The sequence below is a fragment of the Callorhinus ursinus genome, unplaced genomic scaffold (genome assembly GCF_003265705.2).
Source record: "Callorhinus ursinus isolate GAN/ISIS: 27379988/994484 unplaced genomic scaffold, GSC_fseal_2.0 scaffold29, whole genome shotgun sequence".
Classification (NCBI taxonomy): domain Eukaryota; kingdom Metazoa; phylum Chordata; class Mammalia; order Carnivora; family Otariidae; genus Callorhinus; species Callorhinus ursinus.
Window position 1 is genome coordinate 302,360 of NW_027397091.1, and position 26,137 is coordinate 328,496.

The window sequence follows — 26,137 nt, forward strand, 5'->3', positions numbered from 1 at the left end:
GGCGGGGGGGGGGGGGGTGGCACAGGTGGCAGCCTTTCCCCCAAAGGAACTTAATTTGTAGTTTGAGGACCTGTGGAAGACTTAAGTGCTCATCAGAGTCATGGGAGGAAAGGCAAGTTGTCTGGTTAACAAGGACTTTCTACAGAGTATTGCACAGGATTAACAAGAATGATAATCTAGAGTTATCTAGGAATTGGCAGAGAAGATAGGCTTGAATGAAGGGCGCCTAGGACCATGTAGACAGGTAGAGAAGAAATGGGATTTATTTTACAATGGGCCAAATAGGGAATAGTTGGGTTTTTTCCCTCTTCAGTATCAGCGCTTTAGTGAATACGCAGAAGGCATCTCTGTAGTCTTTAAGAAATTATTTGACCTGTAAATCCAGTCTCAAAAAGAAAAGAGAAACTTCTTAATGCAGTTCTTAGTCTTATCCAACTTTGATAGGCTTCTAGGTCTCCTGTCCTTCCTTCCTTTCTGAACATAGGCCAAGCACATAGAGCATTATGTAGCAAACAGAAGTTCCAGAGTCAGCAGTGGTCTTAGAAGCCTGATCTGGTCTTCTGTTTCACAGGGAAGGAAACAAGCCTGGGAAAGAGACAGGACTTGCCCCATATGAGTTAGTGGTAGCATTCAAACCAGGCTCCCAGACTTTTTTAAACCAGATTAACAATCCTGTAAATTATTTGGTGGATGCGTTGATGTCTTTGTTTATCTTTTAAGTACTTGTCACAAACAACAGGAGTTAAAACATCAGCAGTTTGCTTTTACCCCCTTGCTTCCATTGCCAAAGGACCCTGTCCTGAATGCACCTAAAACTAAATTCAAGATTGCTGCCACTTAGAAGACAGCAGGCAAGCCTGAACTCATTGTCAAACTAAACTCAAATTCCTGCGTGCTCTCTAACGCACACACTGATCCTTCTGACAAACAGCGACGAATAAGGAGTTTATATATATATCATCTCCAGGACAAACCCAAGGCTCATAAGATCAAATAAGAAGTTTGGAAAAGCTGGGGGTCTAGCTTATCCCATCTTGGTAAGACCCTAACTAGTTCTGCTTTACCGACTATTTCATGTTTACTGTGCTCAAGAGATCTTTAGGCGGCTTCACATGGTGGGAATCTAGGCCCTTGGGAAGTCTGGTCTGTGCCTTTGTGCCCAGTGATGACTGAGAGCCAGGCACTGCGGGAGAGCCTATGGCAAAGTTTCCTCCATGAGGCATGCAGAAGACACAGGCCCAGATGACCACAGTTCAAGGTCCCGAGAGGTGGGTAGCCTAGAAAGTGAGGCAGGAGTTAGTGTGGGGAGGGAAACTGGGGTCTTAGTAGTGGACTGGCTGTCAGCCTGCGCACACACCCCCCGACCCCAGTCTGTTGAGTGCCTAGGAAAACCTGAGGCTCAGAGCTGGCCCACCCCTGCCCAGACCCCTAGAAAGCAACTCTGAATTCTCTACTATGGCTTGGGCCTCAGAAAAGTGGAGAGCTGGGGGGTGATGTTCAGCTACTCGGACATGATCAAAGGTGTCATTAATGGCCTTGGAAATTAACGGGACACAACAAACAGAGCGCTAGCATTGACTGGGAGTCCGAAGGTTTGGGTTCCACTGTCACCATTAGTAAGAGCTGCAGCTTACTGATTGCTCTGGGCCAGGTGCTGTTCTAGACTTTATACCCATTAACCAAGTCATCCTTGCAACCCCCTTTTGAAGTCAGTGCTATAATTACCCCTATTTTACAGGTGAGGAGACCCAGGTTAGTGAAATTGCCCCATTTAGAACAGCTAAGCAACCAAGCTGAGGTCCAAACACAGGCATTTCGAGCTTGAGTCCGCGCTTTCTAACTGCTGTGCTGCACTCTTGGGACAGGTGGCTTAAATTCTGGGTTCTTCTGTTTTTCTTGGTTGTTAAATGGGCGTAATCACATTTTACTCAGAAACTAATGGCCACTGTTTATTTTTTAATTAGGTGCTAATCCGTATTTGGCACTGCCGGTCTCTACAGGTGCCTCCCCTGTGTCAGCTACCAGGGACCCTGTTCCTCCTTTCTGGTCTGCCCTTGACTGTCTTGAGACAACCATGCAGACTTCTCTTTTATTGCTGCCTGCCTGCCTTCTGTGTGCACTGGGAATTTTAGCTATCAGCCTCAGGAGACAGGAACAACCCTTGGCTTAATTGAGAGTTTTGGCTAATTGGGTTGCACGGGGTAGGCTTTTTATAGTGTAAATTTCCAAGAATTGCTTAGCTTCCTATAAAACATCAGTTCACTCAACTCAAATTTGGCCTTTGTTGGGGTCCTTAGCGACTCAAAATTTTTGGATTCTTACCTTGTTGTCTTTAACATCCACATTCTGCATGCCTCCTACTAGAACTTTCCCTGTGTCTTTTTTTTTTTTTTTTAATCCTCCAGCTCACAGTTCTCCTCTTGTTTCATTTCACCCAATTATTGAGCCCCTGCTATGTGTGAGGCGGACCGAGAGGAGCGTAGAGACTTGGTCCCCCCGCCCCTCACCGTGCTCAGGCTCATCATGGAGGAGATGGACAGAACACAGCAGATGTTACTTCACCACAGCCTCTGAGAGGTGCTCTAGGGGAACAGTGGCCAGGAATGTGGACTAAGTTTAGGGGAGGGAAGGATGGGTTGTAAAAGGGTAAACAGAAGCAATTCTGGCAAGAGGTGAGGCCTAGATTAAGTGGGAAGGCCCTCGCATGTGGAGAGAAAAATGGGCCAGGGCTGCCAGGGATTACTTCCCACTCTCTGCTTGGCTGGCAGAGTCTGCATTTTAACAAGACCCCTGTAATGTCCCAGTCCTAATAGCTAGGCTTAGTATTTTCATGTTTGTGCTCATTTAATCCCCCTACTTGAAGTTTGGTGTTTTTGTAACCTGGTTTTATACAGGAGAAAATCCAGTTCCATCAAGGTCAAGTAACTTGTCCAGTACCACCAGCGAAGGGTCAGGCTCTAGATCTACATCCAGAAGCTCCTTCCAGTTTTCCGTGTGCTTGACCTGCTGCCTTATGACTGCCCGAGGGCTGCCCCTGGTGTCCAGACATATTAACATAATTAACACCCAGTAGTTGTATGCTCCGGTGTCCAGGTGCCATGCAAAATGCTTCCTGTATCACAAGCCTTAACAGTAGCCCGGTGAGATGTCTCCCAATTTATGGATAATGAAACAGATTCATAGGGTCTTAAGACCTTCGCCCAGGGTCACGTAGCCATGGAAGTGAACAGTGGGGGTGCTGACCCTGGGCCTGGCAGGCTCTGCAGCCCTTGTCGGCAGGCTCTGCAGCCCTTGTCGTCTTTTCTGTCAGGCCTGCAGGTTCTTGACCTCTTGGCCTCTGTAGGACACTGTATCTTGTCTTGGCAGCCACCCTAAGGGGTTGATTGTCTAGTGCACAGTGACATTTGACTAATCTTGTGAAGTACTTTGAACACACCCTGTGTGTTGATACTGGACCCAGCCTCTTTATAGTGACAGGACACAGCCCAAGGTCATTGAGCCGGGGACCAGGGCTTGGTCTTTGTGCTCATCTTTCTTTGGAAGAAGAGCTTATCTTGGGAAGGGTCCTTGTCTTCAGCTTCTCAGGACTGATTTTCAGCTAAGCCACTTCTTTAAAATATATATATTTATATATAGCTTTTAGCTAATCAAAAACAGGGCTGGCTGTAGTCATAATGAATTCAGAGTTCATTTTTCTAGGGTTTTTTTTTTCTAACCCTTTTTCTTAAGATTATAATTTTATACTCTATTTTTCATTTCACATTAAACTTGTTTCTGACCTGTTATGTGACCTCCTCTTTTGACTTTTTTTTTTAAGATTTTATTTATTTATTTGACAGAGAGACACAGCGAGAGAGGGAGCACAAGCAGGGGAGTGGGAGAGGGAGAAGCAGGCTTCCCTCTGAGCAGGGAGCCCGATGCGGGGCTCGATCCCAGGACCCTGGGATCATGACCTGAGCCGAAGGCAGACAGTTAACGACTGAGCCACCCAGGCGCCCCTCTTTTGACTTTTTTATTTAAGTAAATTAGAAGTATAACATGGCCCTTTAAAGCATTCAGTCAAGTGGCAATACTGTAATTAACCACTAACTCTTCTTGGACCATTCTTTTCGATCCTTCGCTTTTACTTTGTTGTGTAGAATACCCGTTCTGGGTGCTTGGGGGGCTTGCTGTGCCCTTTTATTTGCTGTTGGTGATAGGGGTTTCGTTCGTTTCTGGTTTTTGTGTTTTTGGTACTCAGAATAAATTCCTCGAGTGAGTTTTTTTATGTCCAGTGGATTGAACAATTTTAAGACTTGTGATACATACTGCTGAACTTAGCACATTTAAGTCAAAATCCTAATTAGTTCTCTACTGAAAAATGAACCTGCAGTTCGTGTGATTGGACTATCAACACGAGGGACTTGGTGAACATGAAACTCCTTGGGGGCATATGTCCGTGAACTTAACAAAGAATCTGTGTCAATGGTGGGCCGTGGAACATTAGGCTGTAGGATCATGGTTAGGAATCCAGACTGTAGAGCCTGGGCCCATCTCTTACTAGCTGTGAGACCACGGGCAAGTAATTATTCTTGAGCCTTTGTTTCCTCCCCTGTAAAAGGGGATGTAACTATGGTCTTAGTAGATAGGGGTTTGGAGTAAGAAGAGAGGATTGCCTAGAGTACTCTCTCCATGCTTCCTTCGTGTCACAGAAGACATGTGATGTTACTAAGTTATATTGATTCAGGATCTCCCCCCGCCCCCACCCATCTCTCCCTTGCCAGTCCTCACTTCTTGGGGTTTCCAAAACTCCTGATGTATCTCTCAGCTGCCGGGCTGCCTTCCATCTCTAACTCCTCATGCCTGCAGAGGGAACTTGTAGGAGGGATTCTGAGACCTGCTCTTGCACATGTCCTCCTCTTGGTGATCAGAACCCAGCGTAAGCAGCTGTGTTCGGTAGTGTTGTTAGCAGCCTGTCTTACTTAAATGGTAGGTCTTAAACTTGGTGACTTAAGACTCTGTAAGCAGGATATCGTTTTAAAATGTGTCAAGAACTTTTAGTTCCCATTTCTCAGAGCTTAAGTTCAAATCCTTCAGTCAGCCAGACCCCGTTTCTTAGGACCCGACTCCAGTGGCTTCACCTTCAGCCTCCTTTCTGCACATCTCCTGCTACATCTTTGATATGCTGACCCCAGATGACTTGGGTCCCGAGCTGAGAGCTCACACCCTGTCTGTGGTGTGCTCACTCTCCAGCCTGGGAGACTCTGCTCAAGGGCCACTCCTGAGTGATCTTCAGCCTGCCTCTCTCCTAACCACCTTGCCCACTCCTTGGGCGGAATTGCACCCTGTTCTTGTTCTCATCCCTGTGGGCTGTCATTCTGCTTCTAATGACCAGAAACCTGAACGAGGGCAGAGACACTGCTGATCTCATCTCTGGTGTCTCACAAGCAGCGTGTGCCCAGGAAGTGTTTAAATGGAATTGACTAGAGTTAGGAAATCCCAGTTTCTGGAGGCAGCTTGGGAATAGGCTCAGGAACCTCTGGGTATGTTGTATCCCTTTCTAGGAGGTGCCTTCTGTCCCAACGCTCACACTGACTCAGCCTTATGCCGAGCCTGCGGGCCTCAAGTTTCTGAACAAAGCAGGCCACATTTTGTTGGGAGACACCTGCTTGACTTGTTTTTTTCCCCCATTTTCTCTGTCTCCCTGTGAAGTGTGGCATGGAATGTTTTGAAATAGAGTATAATCTGTGGTCTCCAGGCTGTTGGACTTGAGGGGAAGGTAATCAAACTGTCCTGAAGGTGGGCCTCTCTTTAATCACAGTGCATTTCCTAGCCCCCTCTGGGACCCGGGTGACAGCATCGTGTTGGTGGAAGCACTTGGCAGTGGAAGCTCATGTCTTACCCAACCAGCCATGGCCGTGAGCTTGGGCAAGTTACTTAACCTTCCTTTTAGTTTGCCCACCTGTAAAAGCGTGTCCAGAGAGCAGAGACGGCTCACATAGTGAGCCTATGTAAAGGGCACTTTACATAGTGCCTGGAACCCAGTGGCCTCTTAGGTGAATTTACCTCAAATCCTTAACATTTCCAGGGAACACTCCATCTCTCTTTAGCTCTGGGAAGCTAAATCTTTGACTCTTCCTCACCTTACAGAACTGTCAGGCTGTACCAAACAAGGGAATTATAAAATTTAATTTTGTTTCTATCCACTCAAAACGTTGTAAGCTTCATGTGGGGGTTCTGCTCTAGTTGGTACATGTGTATTCCAGTTCTCCATCCTGAAACTGGAGGTAGCCCCAGGCTGGCTTGGCAACCATCGGACCAGCTGTGAGATGGATGGGCACTGATGCTCCCTGGGGCCCCCTGACCTTCACGAGCCCCTACTGACCGGTGGACCCCAGGGATGTGTCTCCAGGAATCCGTGTCCTTGCAGGACCATGGTTTGGTGATCCCTGGAAGTTTGAGCACTTTCCCTTCCCCAGTGTGCAGTCACCATGGTAAATTAGAAGACAAGAGCTGTGGGCAGTCAGAAGAGGGAAGTTACCTGGGAGGTCAGGCAAGCATCAAGTAGGTTGGCATTTGGGCAGGGGGTGAAGGTACACATTCAGATGCACCAGCAGAAATTTGGGGAGAAGGAAGGCTTTCTAGGGAGGGAGCACCTCAAACCCGCCTGGTCTGGCTAGAACATGGGCTTAGCTATTTACGGCCAGAGAAATATGATAAAATCATCCACTTTCATTTTCTGATTTCAACGTCCTGTTTCCTAGCGCTTCACTCCGTGGCCTACAGCACTGGGGTTATTGGGATCGGTGGCTTCCTCGGACTTGACGGAGGCCCAGTGGAGAGGTTATTGATGATCAGGATGTCCTTTCCCCAAAGTATCTGAGGCCCTGCAGAATCTGTTTCTTGTCTGAGACTTAACTCCCAGGAGTATGTGGTGTCGGTGTCCCCCTGAATGGGGTGGAGGCAACAGAGGCTCACAGAGCTTCGGCCATCTTCCCCAACCTTTGCCCAAGGTCCTTCCCGTCGTTTCTGTCTCCCCCATGTTTCCCTTCGAGCTAGGAGCCTACCCAGTTAGCCAGGGCACAGAGTTGTCATCTAACCCCAGACTCAGCACCTTCTCGCCTGGGCATTTCCTGTGACTTCACCCTGGCTGGCTTCTCAACAGAAACGCATCAGGTGCCACGTGTCCTCCATCCTACTGTGAGGTGGGCAGGGGCCCAGGTGGGCAGTCTGCCGGAAGGAAAGGACTGGAATTGTCGCATGCCTCTGCTGTTTGTGAGTGGGCAGCAGGGGATTCTGCGTGAAAACCCATGCTGCGGTTCTGATGAAATGAGCCCACAGCCCTGGCCTGTGCAGGGAAGTGCTTCTTGTCTCTGGGACAAGTGCTGCCTTCCCTGGCTTTCCATTCTGTCATGCTCCCTGATGCCGGGTCGGGTTCTGAGCCCGCTTCTTCCTGTCCAGCACTTTGCTCTCAACAGACAGCCCCCTCCTGTAGCATCTCCGGAGCTCAGCTCATTCCCCGCCCAGGAGCGAGCTCTTCAGTCCCTGGCACATAACCCCTCTGCCCCCAGGGCACTTGTTTACCCTTCTTTTCTTTCCTTGGGTCCTCATAACCTGGACTTACAATGTAGTCTGTTTTGTAGACTTGTTTTCTTTTTACTTTAGTTGCCCTGGTTACCAGCTTTGTATATAAAGTAATCACCATTCCCCACCCTTTACTTCCCCACTGTTTCAGTGAAAAAGTTATGCTGTTTTCTGATGGTAGCCCTCGTGGAAGGAATTTGATGGCTTTTTAAACACTTCCTTTCTGGCTGTACCACCAGCAGACCTTTCTTGCCCTCCTTTTTACGGGTCTTTACTCTGGCCTTGGGATGGATTTGGGCTTTAGATCACCGCATCATTTCGCAGTGTTTTTAGATAAAGAGCCTCAGCCCACCAGAGCCAGTGACCTAGAAAGAGGATTATGAGATGGGAAAGAGCTAATTTTAAAAAGAAAACGCCCCATCTGCCCTAAACAGGTTCTACCTGTGTTGCTTTGATTGTGAGTAATATAAACAAACAAATTATATAATTACAGGGGAAGTGAGGTCTGTCTGATCATGGTCAAAAACCCAGAGCTTTTGCCTTGTCCATCTCTCTTCATCCTGCCTCAGCCTAGAACTCCCAAAGCACTGACTTTTGTAGACTCGGCTTTGGCAGAGGCTATGTAAAGAGATGTAGCTCTTGTTTTCCTGGTGGAATGGAGACCCCGTACTAGGGATGAGAGGGCTGGTCTTCACGCTCAGTCTTTGGACTGATCCATATGAACCACCCATGGCAGGCCCCGCCTTTTCATCAGCAAGATAAGACTTCTGCCTATTTAGACTTTGGGGGCAGTTATAGTCCTCAAATAACTTCCACAGAAGGACTCCGTGTGCCATTAATTGCTTTATAAAGGACATTGGGAGTTGTTTGGAGATGCCAATCACCAGCTCTCCTGGAGTTTCTGTGGTTCAACAAAAGGAAAGACTTTTTTTTTTTTTTAAGATTTTATTTATTTATTTGTGAGAGGGAATGAGATAGAGACCATGAGAGGGGGGAGGGTCAGAGGGAGAAGCAGACTCCCTGCTGAGCAGGGAGCCCGATGAGGGACTCGATCCTGGGACTCCAGGATCTTGACCTGAGCCGAACCCAGGCGCCCCAAAAGGAAAGACTTCTTGAAAGGCAGAGCTGGAGTGTCAAGCCAGCACAACTTGATTCTAACTTATGTGTGCTTTGGACCCCTGTTCCCACCAGACTTCCTTCTGTTTATACCTCTCCCATGTTCCATTATCCATCCCATCTCTCAGCCTAGAATTCTCTTCGCTTCTCCCCACTGATCTACTGCCTGTCCTGTAGGTGGAACCCAGGTCTTGCACTATCTGACTACCAGATCTGGCAACTCCTACCCACCCGTCACTGCTCGTAGTAAAAGTTGACCTTGATGCAGATACTTAAGATGCTTGCTGGCTTATATACTTACCTGTTATCTCCTTGAAACTAAGCTATGTAGAGAGGAGGGGCCTGTTACAGACCTAACTTGTGCTAGGCAGATACGGTGGGTGAGCAGGAAACACTGGAATATGCCTCTAAAATAAAACTGTAGTGCCATTCTAGGTGCATCCACAAGAGTCCTGCAAGTTAGGAGAGAGGGGAGGGGAGGTCCTTTGCCTGGTAAGAATTAACAGACATTTTTATGGCCTTCTTGCACCCTTACCCTTGTCTCATCGGCAGCCCTGCGAACCATGGGGGGGCGCGGGTGATGCTGGTCCAAAGGCGTTAGGATGAAACTGGCTTCCCAGTCACATAGATTGGAGTCCCTGGACTCTTAAGTCTCTGGGAGCCTCAGGTTCTTCATCTTTTAAGATGAGGCTATTTCCGTCCTACCCCCTGGGAGTGGGGAGGGTGAATACTAGCTTGAAGGTCAGGCCAGTGTAGGTGTTCTGTAAGTGACTTGTGGCCGTGTACAGGTGAGCCAGCAGAAGCAGAGACTTGGAAAGGTGAACTAAGTGCAGTTGCCTCCTGGTTATTCATTGAACCGGTCAGCAGGCACCGGGTAATTCCACAGCCAGGTGCTTGACCCCAGTGTCCGCAGCCTGTGTCATTCCTTAGCTTGTTAGCCCTTGACTCATTCCATGTGAGTAGAGCTGGGCCTGCTTGGTGCAGTGTTGGCTCCGTGCGGGGTTTGCTGGTCCTCTTGGATGGGAACCTGGTCACCACTGTCCCATCGTAAGTCCGCTGTGCTGCATGCGTGTCGTCTGAGAGTGGTGTGGATGTGTCCATGGCACTCAAGCTCTTTCCGGTCTTCCTTCGATTTAGGAGAAAGGATCCTGGGTTATGCCGAGGAGCCCTGCTATCTCTGGTTTGTCATGGAGTTCTGTGAAGGTGGAGACCTGAATCAGTACGTCCTGTCCCGGAGGCCGGACCCAGCTACCAACAAAAGCTTCATGCTACAGCTCACGAGCGCCATTGCCTTCCTGCACAAAAACCACATCGTGCACAGGGACCTAAAGCCAGACAACATCCTCATCACCGAGCGGTCTGGCACCCCCATCCTCAAGGTGGCAGACTTTGGACTAAGCAAGGTCTGTGCGGGGTTAGCCCCCCGAGGAAAAGAGGGCCATCAAGACAACAAAAATGTGAATGTGAATAAGTACTGGCTGTCCTCAGCCTGCGGCTCAGACTTCTACATGGCCCCCGAAGTCTGGGAGGGACACTACACAGCCAAGGCCGACATCTTTGCTCTGGGCATTATCATCTGGGCAATGATAGAAAGAATCACTTTTATTGACTCTGAGACCAAGAAGGAGCTCCTGGGGACCTATATCAAACAGGGGACCGAAATCGTCCCTGTTGGTGAGGCGCTGCTAGAAAACCCAAAGATGGAGTTGCATATCCCCCAGAAACGCAGGACTTCCATGTCTGAGGGGATCAAGCAGCTCTTGAAAGATATGTTAGCTGCTAACCCACAGGACCGGCCTGATGCCTTTGAACTTGAAACCAGAATGGACCAGGTCACATGTGCTGCTTAAAATTCAGGGCAAAGCATCTTGAGTGTTTTTAAACTAGGTGAGTGTACTCTTTTTGTTCTGCATGCACACTTCCCGGACTGGATTCTTCATCTCGGGCCTTACAGCGGGCCCCGTGGAGCTGGGGGGGGATGGAGGGTTGAAGACAACCGAGTGCTTATTGTGAGAGGACCCGCCCGAGTCTTGAGGAGGAGAGCTGTGGGGGGAGGGAGAGCTGAAAAGTCTAGGAAAGTTCTCTGAGTGGACATCGCATTTGAGCAGAGTCTCGTGTGTTTTAGAAATGCTTTTTCTCGTCAATTAATAAATGCTTACTGGAGAAAATGTGCAAAAGAGATACGGACAATTTTTTTCAGAGAATAAACGTTATCCATAATTGTATCCTTCCTATTCACATGTCCAATGCTGCACAGTTGAGATCGTGCTATATTTAGGTACAGTTTTGTTTCCTGCTCTTTGAATACTCATCTGAGCATCTCCCCATGTGATACTTTGGAAGTTTGGTTTTCAATAATTGACGTCCCATTATATGTACAATGTAACCATTCTCCTGTTTTAGATATCTGATGGGTTTCCTTCATCTTAGATAGTGTAGATGGTGCGTGAGTGAATGTTCTTATATGGAAGTCTTTGCTTATTTAAGAGATTGATTGTGGGCTTTCATTTGTCAAGTGTTGTGCTAGGCTCTGGGGTAACAGCGGTGATAAAATTCAGAAAATGCCCCCCCCCATCCTCATGAATTCTGCAGCTTAGTTGAATTAGGGAGAGAAACATTGATCGTTATTTGTCATAGGTGCTTTACAACAAAGGAGGAATGATATTAAGGGAAATTAGCCTTTTAGGTGATGGTGCCCCGAGGCAGGAGTAGGGAATTGGGGGTAGCACTGCATGTAAAAGGAGTAACCTCTGCAAAGGACCTGAAGCCTAGCACACTTGAGCGCCTCCGCCAGTTTGGGGTAGTGAAGAGAGCAGACCTTTGGTAATCAGACAGTGACCTGTCAGGAGAGTTAGGCAGAGCTGAGGTGGAAAATCCAAAAGTGTGTACCGGGCAGGGCAGTGGTCGTTGAGATGGACCAGAGTCTGAGGTGTGAGCAAGGGACATAAGATCAGAAATAAGGTGAAACGGGGACCCTGGAATTTGACCTTAGGAGGCATTTGGGAGCCACGTGCAGACCAGAGCAGAAGGGTGCAGCGTTAGGGACTTCCGGTACATGCGAACGGAGTTGAACCAGAGCCTGGGAGACCAGCTGGACCAATGGTTTTATTCCCACTGCGAGTAAGGAGATGTTGTTGAACCGGAAATTGAGTAGCACCGAGGATGGAGGAGTGCCTGGATCATCGTAAGGGCAGGCAGTTGGCAAGACAGCCAGCCAGATGTGGAAGCAGAAGAAAGCAATACATTGGGAGAGATTGATGGCAATAGATAGAAAGGCTGGCTGGTGTATTGGTCAGATTTGGCTTGTTTTCAAATAAGGCAGCCTAGCTTTGTGGGAAGGGATAAGAACATTTGACTCTTCCCATATATGCCAAGTGGGTAGTAACAATTTGTTTCCCCTTTGCCACCCTGCAAGGGGTTAAGTCATTTATCCACTGTCCTTCTAATTTAAGTGCAGGTGTATCTTACTCATGACCCTCCCCCCATCCTACCTTTTTTCTTAATCTGGCAAGCTGGAAATAAGCTATTCCTACATTTGCTAAAGCCTTGAGATGAGGTGATGAGGGATGGTGCTAATCCCAGGGGTCACCCTGGGCCCAGAGCCATCCATCGCCGGGGTGGGTTCTTGGTCCCTTCCTTTCCCCCCATTGCCCTCGGAGTGTTGGTTGCTGTCGGTGAGTGCTGAGCGGAGCCCGGTCACGTCTGTAGTGTTCTCAGTGAACTTACTTCAGGAGCGAGCCACTAGGTTTAATTCTTCCTTCCCAGAAACATTGAGCACTTTGGCAGATGGCAGGCCAGTTTGCCCTGCTGCCCAATGAGTGAGAGTGTTCTCCAGAGCTCGGTTTGGGGTAGTGCCGTGTTAGAGCCCAGAAAGGGTTGGCGAGACCACGTTTTAGTCCTGTTTCATGCCACCACTTCTCGTTTCCAACTCATCCCTTCCACTTTTAAAAAACCTGTTAGAGGGACACCTGAGTGGCACAGTCGGTTAAGCACCTGACTCTTGGTTTCCGCTCAGGTTGTGATCTCTGGGTCATGAGATCGAGATCCGCTCAGGGTGGAGTCTGCCTGAGATTCTCTCCCTCTGCCCCTCCCCCCCATAAATGTGTGCTTGCGCTCGCTCTCTCAAATCTTAAAAAAAACCTCTTAGAATTCAAGTTTTGTCCTGGGGTAGGATGAAGGTTGTCATTGGGAGAGACCTGAATTTGGGTTAGTATTGTGGGGTTGTCAAAACTAATTGAGATCAGGTCTCCATTTGGACAGCCACTGTTGGGATTTGTGCTGGTTTGCAGGGCAAAGTACTAGCTAAAAGAAGGGTGATTCCTTCAGGTAGGAGAAGTAGGTGACGTTGACAGATGAGGCACATAGCCCTGCTGAGTGTCCCAGGCTCTGACCGCTAGTGACAGTATTTGGTGCCTATTTGATCCGTAGCCTAGCTAGCCTGTCCCAGTGGGGCATTTAGATTTGTGGACCTGGGCCCAGGTCTGTGTAACCAGGAGCTGACCCTCGTAGTGCCAAAAGCTTCAAATCATTTGCGGTGTCAATGAGCTGTGTCTTGCTGGTTAAGGAATCAGAGGCTTGAGTTGGAAAGAGCTATTGTCCAAACTACCCCTGCTTCCCCACTTAAGTTTTATAGACAGAGAAGCTAATTTCACGTAGTCAACGTATTGACAGACTATTTGCCAGGGATTATTTTAGTTACAGAAGATACTTTAGTGGGTAAAATAGACAAAAATTCTTGCAGTTGTGGTGCTTACATCCTGGTGGGGAGATAGACAATAAACACAACATGTTTGAAAATGCTAAGTGCTCAGAAGACAGGGGAGATCAGAATGCTGGGAGGTGGAGGGTGGAGGTGTATTTTTAAATGGAAGAAATCAGGGTGGGTCTCTTGAGACAGTGACCTTTTGAGTAAAGGCTAGGAGTTGAGAGAGTGAGTCATGAGGATTTCTGGAAAAAGAGCATCCCAGACAGAGGGAACAGCCCGTATAAAGGCTTGAAAGCTGGATAGAGAGCTGGGAGGGGAGTGTAGTAAGAAAAGAAGCAAGAAAGGTAACTAGGAGTTAACTAGAGTAGGCCTGTAAGGCCACTGTAAGGATTTGGGGGTTTGGGCCTGGGTAGGATGGAAAGTCCTGAATGCGTGTTCGTTCAGCTGTGGGTTAGCTGATCTTTTGAAAGGATCCTTGTGGCTACTGTGATAAAAGTTAACTCTAGGGGAACATGGGAGGGGAAAAGATGGGAGGCTACTGTGGCAAGCCAGGTGAGAGAGAATGGTGGCTTTGAACAATGGAGCCCGGGAGGGGATAGTAGACTTGGGGTGAATTTTGAAGTCAGCCAACCATTTCCTGCTGGATTGAATGTAAGGTATGACAGAAGGGAGTCAAAGAGGACTTGGAGGTTTTGGCCTTGGAAGCCCTTGGAAGGATAGAGTTGCCACCAAGTGAGACGGGAGGGACATGGAGAGGAACGGGTTGGGCTGGAGAAGGTTAGGCTTTGCTGCCATGTGTAAGTTTGCAATGCCTATTTAAAATCCAAGTACAGAGGTGGAGTGGGTAGTTGGGAATCTGGAGTTCAGGGGAGAGATCTGGTCTAGAGATAGAAATTTAGAGATGGCCAAGGCACCCCCGGGGGGATAGTTCAGAGAATGGGCTCTGGGCCATCTCACAGTGAGGCTGGGGAGAAGGAAAGGAGCCGGCGGCACAGAAGACCTGGGGTGTGGTGTCTTGGAAGCAGGTGAAGACGCGGTGAGAAGGTAATCGGCCGGGGCCCATGTGCTGGCGGGTGGAAGGAGATGGGGACTGAGGATTGACCTTTGGCTTTAGCCAAAGTCATTCGCACTCGGGAGCAATTTTGGTGGCACGTAACGAAGAGAACCCCTCAAACCACAGCAGGTTTGAGAGGGAATGAAAGGGAAGAAAATTGAGACAGTGAGAGTTGACCAGTGATTCTCCAGGTTTTTGGTTTAAAAGTCCATTTATACTTGAGAAATTGTGGACTCTAAAAAGCTTTTGTTTGGGGTTATATCTATGGATACTGGTAATATTAAAAATTAAAACCAAGAAGTGTTTTAAATGTTCTTTTCAAACAAAAATTTAGTGAGTAGAGTGGCATTGTTTTATATTCTTGCAGACCTTTTTACTATCCGCCTTAATAGCTGGGTTCTCCTAATTGCTTCTGATTTTAACCTGGCGCCATGTCACTCAGCAGGTGACCTCTGCAAAACTCCATTGCAAACCTAAGAGAGGATGTGAAAAAGGCACGCATGTCTTAGTGTTACTACGAACAGGGTTGGTTGGCTTCGTGGAGTCCCGCACTCCAGACCTCACGTCCGAGAACCAGTGGTATAGGTGACTCTTCCTGAGGAATTTTCTGTGAAGGGGAGCTGCTGAGAAGTAGGGGGCAGCTGGAGACCTAGAAAGAAGGAGTTATTCAAGGTCCCAAATGAAGGGGCAGAACTTGTGTGTCCTTACTCCTTGTCCACGTTCCCATTAGACCTGTTACTGTGGCTCAGACTCCAGCTGCATATAGGAAACACTCTTTGTCCCTAGCGCAGCATAATGCAGAAGGGTCTCTGTAATCTGGGATTGTAGATTTCAGAGTGGTGTTCAAATCAGGGCTCACTGGTTTTAGTTTTTTTGCAACAGTGAACAAATGCACTTTGGGTGGGAAACATGGGATTCCTCTGAAAGGAGTGTTGCCTACTGAACTGTCCAGGACTGAGTGGTTCCATGTTTGGGGCTTACTGGCCATGTGACTTCAGGCAAGTTATTTTACCTCTCTGGGTTTTATCATCCATTAAACGGGGGTAGATCCTGTTTACCTTGAGGTTGTTGGAATCACAGGAGGTTATAAAAGTGCCCTATATGACCTGCCTAAATGAAACGCTAAATTTTATTTTATTTATTTTTTAAGATTTTATTTATTTGACAGAGAGCGACACAGCGAGAGAGGAACACAAGCAGGGGGAGTGGAGAGGGAGAAGCAGGCTTCCCACGGGGCAGGGAGCCAGATGCGGGGCTCGATCCCAGGACCCCGGGATCATGACCTGAGCCGAAGGCAGACGCTTAACGACTGAGCCACCCAGGCGCCCTGAAACGCTAAATTTTAGATACACGCTTTGGCTTGAGGTGAAAGTATTGTCTTCTCTTTGTCTCTGAAGACAGTGGTCTTTAGTAGCCTTGCTTCAGAGGATTTACCAAATAAGCTTTTTTTTTTTTTTTTTTTTTTAAACAAAGCTGGACTCCAGGCAACTGTGGCCAATTGCTTGTTCCAGAAAATTTATCTATTTTTAAAGATTACTCAATGGCGGATTCTCTCTCTCCCTTATTTGTCATTTTTTAAAGATGTTTAATAATTCCTAGTGTTTCCTCCCAGCCAGCCACAGACCTTACCCAAAGTGGGTAAGCTAAACTGCTGTTCTAGGTGCCACCGCCCACCTCTGTTGCCAGGGAGGGTGTTGTAAGATGAGGGAGTCTGCGTTCATGGCCAAGTTTGCTGTCTCATAGACGAGCCTCAGTTACTAGGGCCTTTGGTAGTCAGGGTCCTTGAATGACATTTATTTGGAGCAGGCACCTCAGGCCTGCTGAAGGAAATCTAGATGTTGGTGTGGCCTGAAGGGTCGTAGAAAATATTCTTTGTTCCATATGTGGTCTTGGTAGCTGCCTAACATCAGAGGAAAAAAAATCCAACTTATTGTTGAAGTAATAAAGGATATATTTATTCTTGGCATGAGGTCCAAAGATGTGGCTCTGGGCTCATATGCTAGAGGACCTGAGTTGACCCCTTGACCTGGGCTTCAGATTCTTCTTGTTTTTATGAGATTTGAGGTGAAGGTCCCCAACCCGCTAGTTGGACCCCTGATGGTCTTCTGGGGATTCACAAGCTTCAGCTCATCTAACAGGCAACAGCATGTTGGCTCACATTGAAGCTGTAGAAACCAATACAGAACACTTCTTTACTTTTTGGCAGAATTATACCCCAATTGTGTCACATTATAGGTGTCGAGTTAAAAGTGATGCTGGAAACTAAAAAATGGAAAAGAAATTCTTAATGTGGTTCATTTTAAACAGCAAAGTTTTCAAAACAATCCCCGGAGGGTAAATTAGAAACGGGTTTTTCCGTGAGAAGTTGGGAGCCTGGGACAAATAGGTATTCAGGTCCCCTCTCGGTTGAGTGTGACTTCCTTGGCCAGCCGCGAGGAGAGATGTGAACAAATCCAGGAGCACATAACACATGCCCTTCACTCAGGACCCTGTGGGAGGTGGCCACGTGAAACTGAGCTTCTGGGGTGTGACACCCCCCCCCCACCTGGAGCCTTGCCTTGTCCGTGTGGGGGGCTGAGGGGTTAGGTTTTGAAGGAGAGCGACAGTGCTGAAGATGGCCAAAGATGTTGATAATCACTGGTTATCTCTGGGGCCTAGTGCTTTTTGACCATTATTTCAACTTCCCAAAGGTCACAGCTGATAAGGAGCTGAACCCAGATCTGAGTCCCTGGTGTCCACTGATACGGGGTAATGCCTTATTGAAAGACCTAGAAATCACGTGTTTTTATAACCGAATTCAACAAATAGTTGCGCGCTGAGTGGAGTGTGAGATGAGTAACGTGAGCACGAGGCGCGTGGCCATTAGTAGCCTTCTAGTTGGGAGTTTCTTGTACCCCGAAAAGTACAGTGTGCTGCTGAACAGCTAGGTAGCCCAACGGGGGGCGGTGGGTTGGGGGGGAATGAGCAAGGACACCTTCTCCATGAAGCCTTAACCGCCGAAGGGACCAGAGTCGGTTTGATTCCTACACCCCAGAGGCTCATCCCGCTTAGTCTCTGGTGGAGCCTTGAACCTTCCAAAGAGGATGGAAGGAGGGAAATGCCATCCTTGCCCTGAAGCAGATGATTAGATCCTTACAGGATAGGGGTTTTATTTAAAGTTGAAAGATCTTTGGGAGGGGAATGTATTTAGCTGGTGATTATCAATCCTTGGATCCAAGCAGATCTGCAGTCTCTGAGCCTCTTTTGAATCCCTGTCTATAAAATGGATGCCTCAGCCTGGCCTTACCCGATACACTAGCACTCCATAGGGCTAAGAGCGGAGGGGTTGTGCATAGGGATCCAGAAGGTTTGCTTCTCTTCTCGCTGGGAAGTTAAAGCTGTGTCTTCACTCTGAGGACCTGGTGGCCCGAGGTACCAGCATCCATGGAGGCCGTGGGGCCTGGTCTGTCTCCTTGTGTTTTCTCGGGGCTCCCCCAGGTCAAGAAGGCTGGTGTTTGTAAGGCCAGGCAGCTCCCTGGGGGCCGGCTTTGCTCTTGCCCTTGCCCTCCCCTGACAGCTCCAGCTGTACCCACAGGAGGAAGCTGAGCTGTGGGTTATGTAATGGGGCTGGTGGCCCCCGGGGATAGTCTGTCCCCTGAAGCTCTGCAGGACGTCAAAGCATCCGTGAGGGGACAGGCCTGCCCCAGGGCTGTTGTGGCTCATCTTCTACTCCCTGGCATCCTTGGCTCCTCCTAGCCCAGACGGCATCCCTTTGGGCAAAGCAAAATCGCTTTTGTAATCATGCAGCTGTAAGCAAGGCTTGCCTGATGGTTGGGGTCCTTCCAAGTCCCATTTCCTCTCTCCCCGCCCCCCCTCCCACCCCGGGACACAAACACTTCTACCAACAATAACAGCTCCTGGGTATAAAAACCTGTTTTGAGGGGCCCCTGACTTGTGCCGAGCAGAAGCCTTGTCCTCTCTCTTCAGCTCTGAATGAAATACTTTCCACACTTTTTAATAGTTGACACCACGTGTGTAATTACCACACAGCATCTGCATGACGGCCACCCGCCGGCCTGCTGCAGATGAGGAAGCGGGGAATCCGTTTACTAAGTTTTGAGAGCCGGGATTTAAAACAAGGTATCTGCCCGGAAATTTCACTGTTCCCTTCTGCTTCCTGCAGCCTCTTTAAAAGCAGCTTTTGATGGGTTTATATTTTCAGGCGGATGGTGGACTCCCTCTCCGAGGAGCACCACACAGGTGGCCCCTTAGGTATTTGTGTACGGTGCTGCCCGTGGGCCTCTCTGACGACTGACCTGGGCACAGGCACACTGGAGCGGGGCCACCGTCCGCTCTTCCAGGTGAGGTCCCCTGTGTGTGGGTTCCCCTTGGGTCACCCTGATACAGCCTCACACGTGGGCAGGTGAGGCGAGGCTGGGTTAGTGAGGCACCCACATCACCAGGGATGGGCCACAGCAGGCAGAAGTCAAAATTACCCAAAGTTTGGAAGGTGGGAGACCAGAAACCCGCTCCATGTGATGGCCGCCAGGAAAGCACAGGCACCAGGCTGAGGGAAGGGCTCGGATGTGACCCAAAGGCAGCCTGCTGTCTCTGTTCCCTCCACCAGGGATCCTGGCAGAAGCCCCTTCCCAGTGAACATAGCCTGGGCCTTTGAGACTGAGGACCCAAAGCAAAACAGCAGTAGTGGCCAGGTTTCTCCCTGACAGATCTCCCGGTTCATTTATGAAATCTTGACTAAAGCAGGGGATTTCGTCATTGGTGCCCATCACTGATATGGCTGCCCGCAGCCCTGTGTGGAAAGATGCTGGGGCCATGTTGCATTTGGTGAGCAAGAGCCCTCCTGATAACATGGTAGGCACTCGCCTGGGGGTGGTGTTGACAGGATAGACCCCCCCACCCCCGGTCCCCCGCAGTGTTGTCCTCTAGTCATTCACCATGCAGCAATGGGGAGATGACATGGAGACTTAATTGTAGTAGCTGTGGCTCAGGAGAGATACAGGAAGCCTGGAGGGAGCAGAGGGAAAGCTTCCTGGAGGAAGGAGCACCTTGGGCTGGTTCTTGAAGGTCAGTTTAGTGGCACCTTATAAACCAGAGGATAGCAGGTCACAGCTCAGGGCTTGCCAGAAACTCACCTTTCGCGCCCTGAGGCTTTGTTGGGTACAGGACCCAGCTCTGCAGGGGAGAGGATACTGCTGTAGTCGTGAAATCCGAACCAGAGATGCCTTCTAGACCCAGAACCTGGGGCGACAGCCCAGGGTTCCGTCTTGATAAACTAGGGCAGCAGCATACAAGCTCCCATCCCCCCCTTTTGTTGCTGCTAGCGAGTCCTCAGTGGTATTGCAGAATCAAAGGAAATGGAGACCTCCTCCTGCATCTCTAGGACTCAGAAGCATGGCAGGCCTTAAAACTGCCAGCCAAGTTTAAAATAAATCAATACCATAACATACTGCAATGAATTCCCAACTTTAAAGGAATTTCACTTTAGTTAGAGGTGCCAGGGGAAAGCTATAACTCAGCCTGCATCATATACAGGTCAGATTTCTTTGTGTTGTTTCTTTGTAAAAGAAAACGATATCCAGGGACTTGGTGGGGAGATGGATTAGAGCCACCCAGCCACACCACAGGGCATAGTGAGGAAGATGAAAATGCTTCTGGTTTTTCCAGGCTGGAAAAAGGAGCTGGATATGGGGCCTGGGCAGTAATCTCACAGAGGGGAACCTTGGCTCCGTGTCATTCCAAGGCCTGGTACCGTAGCAGTCATGGAAGGCAGGTCGGCTTTGGTATATGGTGTTGGATTTTAGCATTGGTCAGCTGTTCCAGTGGGAAAGTCACAGACATGGTGTGAGCCAGTTGACTCATTCTGCATTTACTTCCATCCATTTGGAAAAAGGAAACGCTTACATACGTGGACAGCACCCTTTTGTTTTTTTGCCTTTCTGCTTTTTTCAGACATGTCTAAGACATGTCTTTCCTTCCAGAAGGCTCTGGTCTGGGGCACCGTCTGAGGCATGGGCTGGAAGTACAGTGCAGTCAGATCTTGGCATAGTGCATGGGCCTTACCAGCCCAGCCCAGCCTTGTACAGACGTAAGGAGAATTGGAAGTCACAAGTAAAGACTCATTTGTTGTTAGTAACCAGATTGCATACTTGGATTTGACAAATGGTTTGCATGGGGCAGCAGAAATGAGTGTGAGTATACCACACCCCAAACAACACAGTGACTCTTACCTTCTAGAAAAAGTTATTTGGAAGTTTAGGCCAGTTGCCTCAACTGAAATCCAGAGGTCACCACTGATGTGATCCAGGGTTACCCCCCCCTGCCCTGCCCTCAGATGCTCGGGGCAGGGGCACCAACCAGGTGTACCACCAAGAGCCGTTGGAGAGCCCATCACTCCAGCCCAGTGTTTTGTGTGGAGTCCTGTGGCTATGGGACAGCTATTCTGGAACTGTGGCTTCCCACCTACTCGTAGAGTGCCATTGAGTTGGGGCTAAGCTCGTGGTGCCCTGGGCAGACCCAGATGTGAGTCTTCAGGATCTGCAGCCTGATTTTGTGGCCTGGGTAAAGCTGTACCACAGCTCAAAAGATTGCTTCCTTTCTATCAGTGCGAGGAACGGAGAACGTCACGAGTAAGAAGTTTCCTACTTAATAGATCAAGATTCTAGCCTGTGAACTTGAAGATGTTGACGAGCTACCACCATACTCCTCCCTCCTCCTCCTCACCGGCTCCCGTCTCCCAACGCACGCAGTGTCGGGGACAGACCTTCTCAGAGTGTGGTCCCCAGGCTGGCAGCATCACCTGGGAACTTGTCAGAATGCATCTCTCTGGCCCCACTTTAGTCCTACAGAGTCGGGAACCAGGGGACGGTATTCAGCAAGCTGTCTGGGTGACACTGATGCACGCTCAGGGTCAGGGTTGAGGGCTACCCTGGCAAAAGAAGGTAAAGGCACAGTCTGCCACGTTACCGTCTGTTAAACACACAGCCACATACCTTACTACCTCTTAACCTTTGGTCCTCAGAAAGTTTAGATCTAGGCTTAAGAGCTAGGAAGAGGGGCCTGCTGGATCCTAATCCTGTCTCTGCCTTCCATAATTACCTATCATCGGGACTTTGGGCAAGTCACTTCTCTGTGGGCCGTGGGTTTTTTGTCTAGAAAACCAGGGCACCTAAAGGACCACTCTCAGCCCCTCTCTCCCTGCTCCCTCAGCCTGGTCATGTTTGTGGATTCCACAGTGGATGAGTTTCCAGGAGTCGGGACTCCTGATTCTTGCTTGGTTTCTCCCTCGGTGCATGTGTCCTCAGGATGAGGTGAGGTCCTGCAGCCACCTGCTCCTGGGAAGAGAAAGAAAATAATTGAATTTCTCCGTGGGCTTCCCTGGCCCTGGGAGAGTAGACTTCTGAGCCATAATAACAATGAGTACCTTGCGATAATCTCCAGCAGAGTACCCTCAGGGGAGTACAGGGCCCTGTGAGGTCTTTGTGGTAGGATGGGAGCTCACCCTTCAAGAAAGGGGAACTTAAGAGGCAGCTGGGCATAGGGAATGGGGAAGCAACAGGATGCACAGGTCTGGTTTGGGTCTCCAAGTGGAGTCTTAGACATGGCTTGAATTCTGATTAGAAATCTTCACTTGTTCGTTCCCCCAGACGTGTTGAGCACCTGCTCTTTGTCCAGCTTGGGCCATGGAGACAAAGATAATCCCTGACCTCAGTCCAGCTAAACTTTAGGCATCTCTCTGAGCTTTGGAGTCCTCATTTATAAAATGGGTTGCTAATAACATTTACCCCATAGGATCTTCATGGGGATTCAATGGAAAATGGATGTAAGCTAGCCTGGGGATTCTGGGCGTGCAGTAGGTACCCCATAGCTCTTGGGTTCTGTTGTTTTTTCATACTAGTTCTTGGCCAGCCTGGGGACAGAGTGTGAAGTAGTCTCAGAATGCTTCCCACCCACCCCCATCAATAAAGAAAACACACATACCGGAGGGGCCCATTGATTTTTTTTTTTTTTTGGTAGCCCCTGTACGGTGCAGGCACTGGTAGGTGCTTCCAGTACATCAGGGACAGCTCAGACCTGGTCCCCACCCTCCGGGCCCTTTGACCTCTGTTTGAGAGACTGGTCCTAAGAGAAAACTAAATTTCATGCCTGTATGGATGGAGGAAACAGAAAATAGGGGACCCTCCCCAAGGCCGGAGGAGGAGGTGCCATTGAACCTGAGACCTGAAGCATGAGGTGTCTGCCAGGCAGCGGGGCAGTGAATGGGTAGGGGCAAGGTGGGAGAGACTGGGAGGAAGAAGCAGGAGCCTGACATGCCCGGCGTTGGGGATGGTGGTAAGTCTCAGATCAGCTTCCCCCTCGGGTTCCGTGTTTACAGGAGCACTCTGGCTCTGCTGCTGGGGTTGGAGAGGGCAAGCATGGACCTGGGGGCCCAGCCAGGAAGTCGAGTTCCCCACGTTAGGGTGGATGGTACATGGGATGGGGCAGAGTGAATTTAAAGTGCATTTGGAGATTGCTGGAGGACTGCAGGTGGACGGAATGAGGGAGATGAAGGCAGAGTGGCTCCACGAATCACTGGGCTGGGGGGCAGAGCCATTTCCGAGACTGTGAACCCTGTGGGAAGAGGGGCTTTGGGCAGCGGGGGGGGGGGGGGAGATACACAGATGTATCTTGGATGTATGGCCATCAACCCATCCTCTCTCCTTTAGATGGGTATTTGGTAAGTGATTATCTGGGTCTTCTTGGGGTGCCTCTGGATCCCAAATTTGGGACTAAGCCTGGGACACCTTCATGAGCCCCAAGGGCCTGCCTTAGACCCAGGGCTGCCTTCACAGCCTTCATCTGATGACTGTGCCTTGCTGTGTTTGTTCTTTCCTTTGTAATCAGCTTCTCATTAGGTGACTGGTGTGTCTGGCTCTTCTCTGTCTTTATTTGCATATGCACTCTGCTATAATTATGTCCCAAGAACATAGCGTTTTGTTGTTTTTTGTATTTACTTTTGCTTTTCCGAGCTGAAAACCTGTGCAGTGTCCTGTCACGTGGGCAAGCTGGTGGTTCTGCCAAAGAGCAGCTTTCTCGCGCCCGCATCTCCCTCTCCGGGTTTTTTTCATGGTTATATAATATCGAGACCATGATTGCTGGCTCTAAAATTGACTTTGAGGGCCACTTTAATTTGTGAATTAGGAAATACTTTCTATTTTGGGTTAAGGAGAAAACGGAGAGAGGTGCGCAGAGCTCTGTGGTCAGTTGCCTTCAGGCACTTAAAGTGCAAGAGCTGAGGGGCTACCCCAAGGCCTGAACTTGACATCAGGCTAGTGGAAGGGGGCTTCAAGGTCAGTCCTTCAGCAGTCCTCGGACATCTTGGTTTGAACTACATGTGGGACGTGGGGTAGAAGCCGGCCCTACCTGTTCACCACATCTCCTTCCCTGGAGATTAGGTCCGTGTTTTATACTCATTTACCAGTGCTTACTGAGAGCTTTGCAGTTTGCTGGCGGGCTTACAGTCACTTTGTTTGTTTCTGTTCTGCCCTAGAACAGGCCTGGGGCAGCCTGGAGTCTTTATCATCCTAAGGCATGAGGGCAAGGGGCAGGGGGCACTTCCTCTCAGTTAGCTTCTGACTTAGCGCACGCCATGTGCAGACTTCATACTCTTCCCCCTCTGTTTCTTATCTCCTCACATCCTCACATGGGTCCTGGGTAGGATGTCCTTCCCACTCCAAAGACAGTAAGTGATGTGCCCCACTGGCCACATGGCCAGGAAGGGCTAGCTCCAGGGCCCTCTGCCATCGGCTTCTGAGGATAGGTCCCATGCACAGGTCTGTAGTGGCACCGTGCTTGGTGCTCCCAGGAGCTCAGTGGAGGGAACGTTGGCTTTTGGCTGGAGAAGTCAGTAACGGCAACCAGTAGGACCTGTGACTTAAGATAGCCCTTGAAGAAAAGAAGGCAGTCAAGGGTGTTGTAAGCAAGGGACACAGCGTGAGAACATTGAGAATTTGTGTCAAGAGTAGATCTTCGGGTTGGCTCACACAGAGGTGAAGTGGGAGAGTAAAAGAGCACTAAGTTGCCCAGAGCCTTGAATGTCAGCCTAAGGAGGGTGACCTTCACCCTAGGGAAGAAAAAGTGGAGGCGGGTGATGGTGGTGTACAAGGCTGTTCTTTCTGGCAAATGAGTAGGTCACGGTGGGGAGAGAACGGTCAGCTCCCTGGAGGAGAGAGGAGATGCGACACCCAACAGGGCTAGCCTTCAGAAGGTACGAGACGGCACAGGCGCCCTCCTGAGCATGCAAAGGGAGACAGGGCAGCAGCTGATACGGCTGTTGGGAGCCCTGTATATTCCCTGTTGGTGTCAGTAAGAGACTGGCTTCGGAACCTGGCGTGTTGATAAATCTAGGTTTAAATTGCAGCTCTCCCAGGGCCCAGCTGGGTGACCTTGGGCACGTCTCCTAACTTCTCTGGGTCCCCATTTCCTGTCTGTTAAATGATGCTCATTTAACACTGACGTTCACTGTCGGCTGGTGTGAAGACCGGATGCACAAGAAATAGGAAGTACCCAGTGCAACTCCACGCATGCCGCGAGAGCTCAGTAATGGGCAGCTCTGTGTGTTGCCTTCGTGCAGTCTGTCTGTTTTTGCCAAATCCTTACAGGCCCGTCGTTCATTGCACTAGCAATCTGCAGTGCTTTGCTTTTCCCTAAGAGAGCTCCAAGCCTCCTGGCAATGCCCCCCGTGAGTTCCCCGGGCACACCAGGCTTCAGTCTGGTTGCTGTAACCAGAAGTCCATATGGTCCCCTTTTGCCCAGACTGCTCTGGGCATGACCTTGTTTGAGTCTTGCCTCTTCTAACCACAGACTGTCCAGTCACCATATGGAAGAGCGACTGCTCCCCTTTAGTTGTGACAGCACCTTAGGCATGCTTCTGGCAAAGGGCCAGGGAGGAGGGTTCTCCCAGGAGCCTAGCATCTCCCTGGAGCCCTTTGTCTGCTAATCACAGCGGCTCCAGCTGAACCTCGGTCTCTTCGGGGACCAGTTGAGGCAGTTGGCAGCTTTCACTTCATCCCCACACTTAATAAGTTGAGGAAGGGAATTAGTTAGGGGGTCCCTGTAGCCGACTGCCAATTACCGGGGCTGTTTCTGCAGACAAAAAGTTGCCCCTTCATTTGTCTGGAGTGCCAGCCAGTGCCTGTTTACCGGCGCAGGTGCTTCCCGGCTCCCCAAGGGCCCCCAGACGTGAATTCCCAAGGCCAGAGAGACCGGCTTTAAATGGGTCTACGGCCTTAGACCCCGGTGGGATGACTCGGGGTGCAGTCCTGTGGATTTTTGGAGAGCCTTCCAGATCTCAGACTCTGATGTCTTGCCAGCAATTCTTCCTTTGTTTTGGGGGTTGTTTTTGAAAGATTTTATTTTTAAGCAATCCCTACACCCACCATGGGGCTCGAGTTCACAACCCAGAGAACGGGAGTCACACGCCCCACTGACGGAGCCAGCCAGGCGCCCCAGCAATTCTTCCTTTTGTGCATTTGGCGAGCTTTTGAATACTAGCATTTGGGGCAGCTCGCTTTGAGAAATCAAAAGGTTTACAACGGTATTAGGCAAGACTGCAGTGGTGACGACATGAGCACTGCTGTAATGTGACCAAAGCCTCAGACGCTGCAAGCTTCCACGGTAACTGGCCGCCACATTTTATGTAGGCGCGTTCACTGCCCTGGCCC

The 26,137-nt window shown here is 49.5% G+C and overlaps 1 protein-coding gene across 4 annotated transcripts in view; it reads left to right on the forward strand.

Annotated features, from left to right (window-relative positions):
* The window catches only part of STK35 (serine/threonine kinase 35), a 43,866-nt gene that overhangs the window by 4,249 nt on the left and 13,480 nt on the right, over positions 1-26,137 (forward strand). For all 4 annotated transcript variants that reach the window (XR_003209209.2, XR_012374095.1, XM_025875948.2 and 1 more), the window contains exon 3: positions 9,817-10,566. Coding sequence is in view for 2 of the 4 variants with exons in the window: in XM_025875948.2 (XP_025731733.1) it covers positions 9,817-10,529 (713 nt within the window). In the remaining 2 variants the exon portion in view is untranslated. The remainder of the gene's footprint in view (positions 1-9,816; positions 10,567-26,137) is intronic.